This window comes from Dioscorea cayenensis, chromosome 6 (assembly GCF_009730915.1).
Source record: "Dioscorea cayenensis subsp. rotundata cultivar TDr96_F1 chromosome 6, TDr96_F1_v2_PseudoChromosome.rev07_lg8_w22 25.fasta, whole genome shotgun sequence".
Taxonomy (NCBI): domain Eukaryota; kingdom Viridiplantae; phylum Streptophyta; class Magnoliopsida; order Dioscoreales; family Dioscoreaceae; genus Dioscorea; species Dioscorea cayenensis.
The window spans coordinates 7,410,620-7,422,360 of NC_052476.1; the positions used below are offsets into that span (position 1 = coordinate 7,410,620).

Consider the following 11,741-nt stretch of genomic DNA (forward strand, 5'->3'; position numbering starts at 1 on the left):
AATGTCGCATTTAGATAAAACTAATAAAACTTTATTTACCCCTAAATGTCTAAATTTTACTATCACATCGCTAGTACTAGCGAAAAAATGATGTAACAATATGACAAAACGGGCCCTCTAGCAAATTATAAACTTCCCATATCTATTAAGGTTGAATTGTTCTATTGTAACTCTAGCTAAGAGAATTGCCCAGCGATCACAATATTTGCTATATGGATATACAATTATAAATCACTAACACTCAAATATTCATTTTCCATTATTCCTCAATAACATGGTTTTATAATATCTATCACAAATATAATGAATTCTAAAATATAATTGATAGTGAGTAACATCAAAATAGAACAATATTGACAACTCCCAATCCATTACCATTAATAACATAAATTAAAACCAAAAACATCAATAATCATTATTTTCCAAGCTTTCCATCTTGAAAAATTAATAGTCCAATTCATGAAGATTCACCTTTTCCAATCTGAGATTGAAAATAGCAAAGGGTGAGTTGCAACTAGGTAATTAAAATAACAAACAACATATGAAGAAACATCAAGTCTTTCAAAACATTTTAACAAAGCTAAGGGCTTGTTTTTAACGGCAAATTAATTTGAAATATTTCATTTGTCACACGTTTATGAGATATGCTTTAATTAAAAAAAAAATGTGCATCTCTAAAATCATCAACATATTTAAGAAACATGTTCAAAATTGACAAATTATAATCAATCAGTTAGACATTGATCATAATATTATAATCTCACTCATGCAAAATCAACACGTTACTCCTATAGTTAGACATCTAATATATCAACATATACCAACGTTAGTAAGATATCAAGTCCAAAGGTTTCGTCCCGTTTGCATAACGTTACTAAACCAGAGCATGCCCTTATGGGTGGGGGTAAAATGTTGATTCAATGTCCATTCACATTGCATACCTACTAATTTAATTTCAAACCATTGAAATTTGATGTTGTTCTTGTTGGTGCATATTCAAAAACTTGCAAGTTTCCATTATCAATGAACCATATACATAAATCAAATATGTTTTTTTGTTAAAATAACTTTTATTATCCATCATAGCTCTCATTGCAAAATTTAGAGATTTTATTCAAATAATGATTTAAACTTGAAAAATACTATACAAAAGCCGCATATCCTAATTATATGCTAAATCATCTTTCCAAAAATAACTTATCATGCTAACAATGCCCCTAACATCTCTCTTAAAAATTTCTGCCATCTAATTCACTCCAAAGTCCTTTCTACATCCAAATTTCAAAATTTAAAAATTTATGAGTTTTCATGTTTTTGATATTCATAAATTTCCCCATTTTTATAAATTTAAAAAATCATCCATTTTTATTTTATCACATGCTTTGAGAAAATTCACTATTCTACACTATTTTGTATATTTTCATAGAATAAAAAATTTCACATCTTTCATGATGTCAAGCATTTAGAAATATAAAACTGAGTTTTTTTTTTTCATTTTAAGGCTTTACATTTCTAATCTCATGATTTCAAATACGTGTATAGTCTTAGAGAATTTAGATTTAGAATTTTTAATATTATATTTTTAAAATAATTTCAAATATTCATTGCTTTTTCATTAAACTTTTACTCTCATTATTCTTCTTTTAATTATTTCATTTGATTTAAATATATATTATATTTTTTAAAATATGAGCAAAGAATTAAACCACTCAAAACTCGAGCACTTATCTATGCAAACAAAATAAATCAGTCAAACAAGAAGATAGGATTGGGACTCACCTTGATCGTCTGTTTTAATTGATACTTCGGTAGCCTGTTGATAGAAATTAAATTAGAATATAATTTTTTTTTCTTAAAACCCTTTTAAAAAGCAAATTACAAACAAACCTCTATTTAATAATACTAAGATGAATCATTGAAAAGTGAGTCTAATTTCTTACCGACGTTTTAAGACCACAAGAAATAAAAAAGATAAATTAAAAATTTAGAAAAGGAAAAGAACAAATCAATTGATTTTAAAATTTTACATATGAGATGTTTTGTTCCTGAGTTATTCCCAAATATCCCAAACTTATCCCAAACGAGAAATGTATTTGTTAATTATTAATAAAATTAAAACTATTAATATTAACAAATATATATATTTATTAACTATAAATTTTTAAAAAAAAAATTAATTTTTTAATTGTAATTAATATTCATTGAATAAAAGATTTTATATTCCAAATCAATTTAAAAAAAAATCCATCCATTCAATATCTTTTACTACTCAGCAATCAAACAACGATGCTTACCGGAAGCTTCTGGAAGCTTCTGGGTCAAGGAAAGGTTGAAGAAGTTCTTTCAAGTTTGCATCTTCCCATTCCAACCTTTCCCACCATTCTTCGCTCACCACAATCCTGATGCCAAGAGGCCGCTCCTTGTTTATCAAGAATGGAAGCTTCTTCAAGTTGGGACAATCGTCTATCTCCATTACACAAAGTGAATCAAAAACCAATTTCCCATGGTAAATACTTGTTAACGATGGCAAGTCCGACAACGACAATTTCTTAAACTTTGGAAGGGTAGCCACGGTTGAACTTGCACTAGTCTTACATGAAATTATACCCTCCATCTCTTCGCAACGTCGAATTATTATTTCTTCGAGATTTTTAAGGTTGTTCACAAGCAAATCATTTGGTATCAGATACTTCAACTTATCACACTCATAAATATCTAGCTTTCTCAAGTTTTTGAGGGTTTCCTCATGGCTTTTTTCTTTGCACAAGCCCTCAAAACTGTGAAGACGCCATAAACGAAGTGATTCTAAAGGTAGGAAAAACAATTTCTCCATTTTTTCCAATCCACTTCATTTCTTTACAGTCCTCAAGTTTACAGTATATCAACGGTCTTAAATCATCGCAGTGAAAAATATCTGACAATTGGATGAAATTGCAATCTCTAATTTCCATAGAGTTTGAAGTAGCAGGCAACGTAACTTTCTCCATACTTTCATTTTTGACAATATGCCCTTCATATTTATTATAACTTAATGTAAACAGGAAATAATCTAAATTTCTCAAGTGTTCAGATTCACGAGCCTTGTTGGTATAGCTATTGAAGGCCAACACATCAGCAAAAACAGCTGAAAACTTAGTCAATTTTTTTAATCTTACGATAATCTCCCCAATTGTTGAATTATCTTCGGCATTTGCATTACTCCTGTGAGACAATCTCCCTCTGCTACTTTCCATGAAAAGAATTTCAAGACAGGGCATTTTTAAAAGTACTCCAGATGGAAAACTTCCCCATCCTCCTCTGGAAATGTCTAGATGCCTAAGTTTTACTAAGTTTTCAAGCCTGCGGGGTAATTCTTTCAGGGAAGACAATCCTCGAAGTTTTAGCTGTCTTAATTTATGAAGCTTAGCTAGTGAAGGCAAAAGCTTGAGCTTAGAGCAATTCGTCATGATTAATGCATGTAAGTTCATCAAATCAGAAAACGAACCTGGAAGTGATTCAATTTCTGTCTCAGAGAGGTCAAGGACTCGAAGGTTGTGCATATGCTTGAAGAATGTGTCAGGGAAGACGATTTGTCCATTAATTTGAAGATGACACGCATGATTTAGCAACAAAGTAGATAGCCGGGGACAATTTGGTTAACCTTTAAATGCTTCAATATAATTCCTCATCAATGAGACTCTTTGTAGACTTTCAACCCATTCTTCCTCCTTAGGTGACTCCTTCAGCTGTGATCCAGTTTTTACCATGAAAATTTCCTTGGTGATGTTAATTGCTAGATCTCGGATCAAGTCATGCATTTTCACATACTCATCATCATCCCCGACATTCTCTATCATGCATGCATCTTTGAGTTCCTTGAGATAAGCATGCCCTTTGTCTTTTTCAGTCTGTATACACCCCTCTTCATCAATCAATCCTTCAGCCATCCAGTATTCAATCAGCTCATCAACTAATATTTCATAATCCTCTGGATATAGAGCACAATACAAGAAACATGTGCGAATCTTGTCACTGCTCAACCAGTTGTAACTGAATTTAAGACTCCCAAAAACATATTTGGTCATGCCTTTAATCTGATCAGTGCTTGATGTCTTCAGTTGGTGCAATGCATTCCTCCAAACTGGCAGTTGTTTTTCTTTCCTCAGAGCACATCCGACAGTGATCAGGGCCAGTGGCAGCCCTCCACATTCCCTAGCAACCTGCTCTGCAATTGGCTTTATTTCAGGTGAAATAATATCTTCACCGCCGACTTTTTCCTTGAACAAACTCCAAGCTTCTTCATCGGTAAGACCCTCTATTTTAATTTCTTTTTGGCTCTCCATGCTATTACAAACGTCCATGAAACGAGTGGTCCACACTACTTTGGACCCATTACTTCTATTAGGCTCAGGAATGCCCACATTTTGTAGAGAAACACCATCCCAAATATCATCCAAGATGATTACAAAGTTCCTCCTCCTTCCAAGAGCTTCATGTAATTTTTGTGCTTTACTCATTAAATCTCCTGATGAAGAGAGTTCACAATGTAACCTTACTGCAATTTTATTTTGTAGCTCCTCCTCATTGAAAGAACTAGAAACAGTCACCCACATGACGATTTCAAAAACTTTCTTTTCATTTAATTCCTTGTAAATCTGTGTCATAATTGTTGTCTTGCCGACACCGCCCATACCATACACACCAATTTTACTAACCTCAGGATCCATGATGCATTGCAAAATCTCATCTTTTTTCCTTTCAGCTGAACTGCCATGTAAGGGTGGCGCAGACAAACTGGACAGAGGTTCATGTAGTGAATCCATAAATATATCTTCACTTTGAGCAAATGAATTTCCTCTCGCCTGCAGATCTCTAACTCTGTGGAGTATTTGCACTGTCTTCTTGCTTCTCTTCAAACGGGAGAAGTATTTCAGCCAAAATTGTGCATCACCATAGCCTAAGCTGTTCACATCACTTTCTATCTCCTCCAAGTTCTTCAACCAATTTGTTACCTCCTCTCTTGGTCTCTTCCCATGCCGCACATTGCCTGCATTCAGTTTGGCACTAATGTCTTTTTCTTGGCTCCTCAAAAAGTCTAACTCTCTCTGCATAGTTTGATCATTTTCATCATGTTCTCTGATATAGTTCAATAGTTGGCAAATTTGTTGCCATGCAGTCTGGCAAGCACCTGATAACAGCTCTCTTACGATCTCCATTCTATATATTAACGAGCTCGTACAACTTCAATTAGCTGGGTAACAATCAAACTTACGTTAGATAAAAAAAAAAAAGGCCCACAGGCAAAATGAGATTAAAAAAAATAATCAAGAAGAAATATATACCATTACCAAAATCTAGCTACCAAATAAGAAATAGCTAGAACCAAACATGAAAAAAGGTTTAAGTTTTTCCAGCATACTTTTCTGACAAACAAGAAATTTGACTTAAAAACAGATTAAGATGGAGCTATGTAACTAAAAAATTAATGAGATAAGGTGTTTGTCAGGTGAACTTCAGATTTCTCTATTTTAATTTCTGCTATATGTATATATAAGTTCCCTAAAGCTGTTCCAATTTTTTTCCTTTTTCAGTTGTAAGTTTTCAATTGTTAAAGATGCATGTTACAAGTAATGCAGAGAAGCTACGGAAGCTCCAAATAATGAAATGATTCAACAAGAAAACTTGTTAATTTAGTTTTGCAATGCACTGATGAAACTAATTATGAAATCATCTGATCATCCAAATAAAACAAGTAGGGAGATAGTTTCAAGTATATCTGACGACATTGGACATGTGTAGTGTAAAAGAAATCTTTCCCACAAAAACAAAACCAAAAAAAAAACACACACACACACACACACACACAATGATATTTAAACAACTCTGCTTACCATCTACAAGATTTTGCCTTGAAAGCTCATATATATCAGCATCACATCTAATCTCAGCCCTGAAAAGCAATTTGTAGATGCATGGCACCCTTAGAGAAGCACTTGCCTAACACTAAACATACTAAAATAGTATGGTTTTAAAATCTAAACAAAGTACCAGATTTTGCCTCAGAAGCTCATATAACCAGATCATCTGATTTTCAGCCAAGAAAATAGGTTCAAACCGGATTCCACTGTTAGAGAAGAACTTGTTAAACAATAAACACTAAACATACTAAAATAATATGGTTTAAAATCTCTGAAGGTGTACCTTCAGAGAAAACACACAAGTGACTAGTGTGTAATGATTCTAACCCTCTACCAGATTTTGCCTCAGAAGCTTATATAACCATATCAGCTGATTTTCAGCCCCAAAAACGGCTTCATGAAGTCAACTGTTTGAAAAGACAAGTGAATGAAAAAAAACCATGAGCATTATATCAGAAGAATAAATTTCCTAAATATGTTTTTCTTGATGGATTCGACCAAAAAATTATAGTAAGTCTAAGAAATTATGAATGCTCCAAGGAACAAAAAAAAAGGATTCAAGCTAAAAACATCAATCTTGCATACCTGAGATTTAGAATGTTGTTGTCCAGTATTAACTGTGGGAAAAATAAGAAAAGAGTCTTGGATTGCTGAAATTAACTACCATCACAATTCCATTTTCATTACTTCAAGAAATCATGGAATTTTAGCTTTCCTGGATGCCATAATAGATAAGAACAACTTTTCTGTTTTGATAGGCCCTGCTAACTTTAGCGCCAGAGCACAACTTTGAAATTTGGTAATTAATCTTTTTATAATACACTTTGGTATAATTTTGAACCGCTATTGACAAAAGAAAGAAATGATTAAACTGAAGAGTTCAGTATCACACAACTGAGAATTTTAATGTTGTTGTCCAGTATGAAAGGTGGAGAGAAAAAAATGAGATTTGGATAATTGAAAAGTGATTACCATCACATTTTCATTATCTTTTCTTTAAGAAAAGTGCAGAATTTTAGCTTTGTCGGATGCCATAATAAAGAAGAATAACCTTTTTCATAGGCCCTACAGCCCCACAGCCCCTACTACCTTTAGTGTTGGAGCATGCATAATTTTGCTTATCTTATAAGCTTCATGAATGTTCTAATGGAAATTTCACCATAAAATAGTAATTAGGCATTTCAGTAGTTTTCAGAAAAAAAAAAAAGGGAGGTGCTGGATTGCATCATGTAATAATTAAAAGCCACAAATGAAGAAAAACAAGCTAGGCAAGATAAAGATCAGCTTCAACAACATTATAATTAAGGTCATTTATTGTTATTAGTTTAAAAGCTAAAGGTTACATGGGAGATCATTTTAGATTGCAAACATATAAAAATAATGAAGCAGCATAGGTTATGAAAATCAAAGAGCTTTTAAGGTGCAACACATCTTCTTTAAGATAGATGGGAAAAAGAACAGATCCTGAAATAGAGATTTGAAGAACATGGCATGTTTTCAAATGTCAGTGATTTGGAAGGTTTTTGACCAGAACCCGAAGATAAAATCTTGGGAACAAATGCCATGGTGAATCATCTTTGGAGGAGCGTCTCCCGCATTTCCTTTTCAGATAAGAACCTCTATCTGCAAGTGGTTTGGATGGCCCCTAATATTAACAACTCCCCTGTCACTCAAAATCATTCCCTTAGGCAGCCCGGCAGGTGATTTTTTTTTATTATTATTTTTAAAACTAAAATAAAGAAATCATCAAAAGTTCCCCACACTTATAAAAGAGAAAGGAATTTCTTATAATAGTTAGGAAATCATTTTAAGTTCACTAATTAAAAAGCAACCAAATATTGCACACAAAAAACATTGAAAGAGAATCACTAGAACTTACATCAATATTGGAGATTATGTCATTGAGTTATAGGATAAACGTCAGCTGGAATAGCAAGATAAATTGCTTCCACTGAAGCAACAAGTTGAACACCCTCAACAAGCTCATTTACTATTTTAATTTTACTGAAAAGCAAGAAGGAAATAGATTTGTAATTTTGTACACTTCAAGTTTGAAAAAAAAAATGTAAAATACTACCTTGTAATTTCTAAGAAAAAAAAGACAACATTAATGTTGCCTTTACAACATATTGTCAACATTGTAGCTGGTTTCCCAAAAAAAACAAAGGGTCCATTATAGCTTGCCTAGTAATATCCACCTCAAATGAAATGCACCAGGCAGCAACACTAGAAGAAACTAGGCTATTAGGGAAAATTATAAAACCACACAAAAGCTTGCCATTCATCAAATTTTTTGCCCTCCAAAGGATGTAGCTTTCCTCCGATAGCTGTTGCTAAGTCCCAAAAATACAATTTACATAAGAAAAAAACTGTGTTTTAAACCTCTTTAGGATGAGTTAGTATAAGAATTATTTTCAAAAAGAAGAGGTTTGGTCCATTGTAAGGCACTGTGGTTTCCAAATGCTACAACCTGAGAAAAGGAACAACGCTAATTGCAACATATACAAAATTTCTATGAACAACCCATGTGGAGATGCTAGTTGGTAGCAAAATTGAGTGAGCAATAAAGTGTAGCTTACAATAACAGTCCTGTTTAAGGAACCAGGAACCACATTAAGGACATCTATGCACCAATGAGAGTTGCTCCTTCAAACTAACCTGCCAGTGATGGTAGCTATTGAATGTAAAACCATTTATAAAGCAATGGGCACTAAAAAGAGCTGCTTCAAAGGGCAAACTGAATGTCAAATTATAACTATGAATGTATACATACTATATTCTGTTTTTCTTATTGGCTCAAACATTCAAACCATAATGTCAATATTTTGTGGGCTTAAATACAAAACAATATCAAATAAATAACAAACATTACTGATTAAGTATCGGGTGCATTTTTACTGTTGAATCACTTTCACAATAGGTAGGGATGTTGACAATAATATTTGTAGGAATTTTGAATCAGAAAAACTAATTATGTTGAGCTTATAACATTTGGATAAATCTTTGCAGATGCCAAACCATTAATTCTCTAGCATGTACAATCACCGCTCAAATCAGTACTTCCTATATGAATGTTTATAATACCTTTCTCATAGGCTGATGTTGGTTTGTACTATAGTAAGCACATGTGTCAAGTAGAAGATTTGCAAAGATTTGCAGTAATTTCTAGGCTTTGTCTAGAACCATGTGTGCCTTCAAAGCTCATATAATCAACATAATTATAGGGTCAATCCACACTCTAGTCTAAGTGGTTAACATTGAATGAACTATTCATGCAGTAAGATAAACTTACTTAACATGAGTAAAATTTTCCTTAATGATATTCAATTTTGCAAGAAGAAATAACATAAAATGAGACATGAAACATGCACCATTCCATTTGATTTGATAAAATGAAAGTTTTCAATATAAACTAAACATATATTTGGATCCATCTTGATGCTTTCTAACATGAACCAAACATAAATCAATGATTCTATAGATAATTGAGACTAGTTGTTTAGTGCTTCTCATAAATATATATATATATATATATATATATTATTTAAATACACCTTCCATTTAGTGATAAGAACCATGGAGGCATCACATGTTTAGTTTAGAAATGGCCCCAAAAGTAGAATACAAAATTGTGAATGACAAATAAAATTTGTTCTGCTAGGGTTATCATTACAATAGCAACACCACTAAGAAACAGATTGCTTGCCCATGAGACTCTTCTGCAGCTTATCAATATGACTTGGAGACATTGTTAATGTTGATTGAATTATATTGACCACATGCTATGCAATACTATAAAACAATATAGCAGTTTCTTAGAAAGAAACATTTTTTTTTTACAAAAAAAGAAAAAGAAAGTACTTCCAAGACAAAGTTAGATAATGCATTATTAACTAAACCATTGATACATACAGGTAAATTAGCATTTCCACCAAAGTATGCCAACACAAATTGTGTTATAGCACCTAGACCCAAAATATATATATATATAATATAATATAAAGCGAAGATCATAGGGACCTGTTGTTCAAATTGATCACTTTGTAGAATAATAATGGCCAATGATGTAAGCGACAACAATAATACCAATATTTGTTGTTAAATTGATCACAAATTGTGTTAAGCATGCGGTGATAAACAAAAAGGATGTAAGCGACAATAATAATAGTAACAATACGAATTGGTATTTGTAGCAGCAGAGACTGTCAGTCAATACATCTAATTATTTATCATCTGGCTATCTATTAATTCCATCAATTCTATTAAATTCTTTAACTAAAATAATCTATACAAACCCACTGTTTCCCTAGAGGAGGCAACAACTCCAAGATTTGCATGCTAAAGTCGAGTCATGGCCAATGATGTAATATTCATATTTTCAGGAAAATTTGCCCAAACTCTATCATTATTCCAGTTTACATTAGACTCCCACAACCACAACATATTCACATTATCTGGTTTCAAGAAATAAACTGAAGCTAATTTTCACTTTATCATCATCAGAAACTTAGGTTCAACAATAGAAAAGCAAATAATCAAACAAAAAAAAATACAAGTTTAGAACCTCTCACAATATTCTTCAAGCTATCAAATCAAACCCACCGCAAAAATTCATCAAGAAAGGCATAATGCCTTAAATTCAAGAAAGAAAATCACAACAAATTAACTAATATAATCAAATCTTGAAAGAACCCCAAACTAAAAACACTTAAAAGAAAATTCCAATGTTCCAATATTGGTACTCGATTCTTGAAGCAATGAACTCCATATATTGCAATAAATTGAAACTCTAAAACCAAATCAAGAAAAGAGGTAGAAGAAAAGTCCCATCCAGATTAAATCAGAGAAGGCCTCGAAACCCTAGCTGGATGAGTGACGAAGCCAGCTCCAAGCTCAGCTCATCAAACCCAATGAAACAAACGAGCCCCAAGAACGCCATGGCTGATCTCTGAGCTCCAAAACCCTACCTACTCTGTATGTGTGTGTTGTGTGCGTCTCTTCTCTCATAAAATGGAAAAATATATATATATATATATATATATATATATATGAGACTGAGGCTATGTCATCGATTGGATTGACATCCAACGATCTTCAGAATCTCTCCATATTAATATAACAAAAGGTGAACTTATGACACTATGCCCATGGATAGTGTCAACTGTTAAATGGGATGTACGATGTGAAGTGAGATTTTCCGCACCAACTGTTTTATGTCTCTCTCATGTTCCTTCTCTTTTTATTTACGGACTTTCTATCAACGTATGCATTACAACCGTATAAAAAATAGTAAAAATTAAAAAAAAAATCAAATTAATAGGTAAAATAAAATAAATTTTTTTAAAAATTGATGTAATAGGAATTAAAAAAATGTATTTCTAACAAATAGTGAAAACTAAAAATAGTTTAAATTTTAATGGTTTTGATAATAATGCGTTATTCTATTTTTCTTCTTCTTTTTAAAATTTCTATTGAATAGTTAAAATTTTTGTTTATCTTAATGTACCAATCATCGTTGTTGAATTTAATCCTACTATTAAAAATATTTTTTAATAACTTTATGTTAATGTGAAATCTAATAAATAAAATAAAATCTATATATTCTACAATACAACTGTTAAAATTTTTATATTTCACCAACCACCAAAGAATTCATAGTCCAATAATATTGACCTAAACTACAAATTTCAACTTTGAGGCTTACTAGATATAGTAATAATAATGGGGCCCTAATTGCGGGTGAAAGCTTATTGTCTAAACTTCGTGTTACTAGGTGAGGATAAGTAGGCTAAATGATCAAATTCTAACTTGTGCATGCTCATGATGTATACCGTACATATTTTC

General features: G+C 32.2%; 2 protein-coding genes across 6 annotated transcripts; both read right to left on the minus strand.

The window, feature by feature from the left end:
• Window positions 1-879: 879 nt before the first annotated feature.
• LOC120263475 (disease resistance protein UNI-like) lies at window positions 880-2,775 on the minus strand. Its single transcript, XM_039271394.1, has 3 exons — window positions 2,295-2,775; window positions 1,780-1,813; window positions 880-1,268 (listed from the first exon to the last, which is right to left on the minus strand). Exons 1-3 carry the CDS (start codon window positions 2,612-2,614, stop codon window positions 1,230-1,232), a joined length of 393 nt encoding a protein of 130 aa, XP_039127328.1. The 5' UTR covers window positions 2,615-2,775; the 3' UTR covers window positions 880-1,229.
• Window positions 2,776-3,504: 729 nt separating this feature from the next.
• Window positions 3,505-10,893, minus strand: LOC120263474 (probable disease resistance protein At4g27220). 5 transcript variants are annotated; one of them, XM_039271390.1, is made up of 5 exons: window positions 10,462-10,893; window positions 6,181-6,304; window positions 6,028-6,103; window positions 5,871-5,929; window positions 3,505-5,230 (listed from the first exon to the last, which is right to left on the minus strand). In XM_039271390.1, exon 5 carries the CDS (start codon window positions 5,193-5,195, stop codon window positions 3,636-3,638), a length of 1,560 nt encoding a protein of 519 aa, XP_039127324.1. In that variant the 5' UTR covers window positions 5,196-5,230; window positions 5,871-5,929; window positions 6,028-6,103; window positions 6,181-6,304; window positions 10,462-10,893; the 3' UTR covers window positions 3,505-3,635. The 5 variants fall into 5 exon arrangements, with proteins under 5 accessions (XP_039127324.1, XP_039127326.1, XP_039127322.1 ...); XM_039271392.1 differs by having other exon boundaries at window positions 6,232-6,304; window positions 6,483-10,893; XM_039271388.1 differs by having other exon boundaries at window positions 6,483-10,893.
• Window positions 10,894-11,741: the final 848 nt, after the last annotated feature.

Bases quoted from the DNA above. Each gene is read 5' to 3' on its own strand.
- LOC120263475 (XM_039271394.1), bottom strand. From the start codon at position 2,614: ATGGAGGGTATAATTTCATGTAAGACTAGTGCAAGTTCAACCGTGGCT. The intron at 1,814-2,294 runs GTAAGCATCGTT...TTCTATCAACAG, and splicing joins GAAGCTTCCAGAAGCTTCCG to GCTACCGAAGTATCAATTAA. The intron at 1,269-1,779 runs GTGAGTCCCAAT...ATTTGGATGTAG, and splicing joins AATTAAAACAGACGATCAAG to AAAGGACTTTGGAGTGAATT.
- LOC120263474 (XM_039271390.1), bottom strand. From the start codon at position 5,195: ATGGAGATCGTAAGAGAGCTGTTATCAGGTGCTTGCCAGACTGCATGG.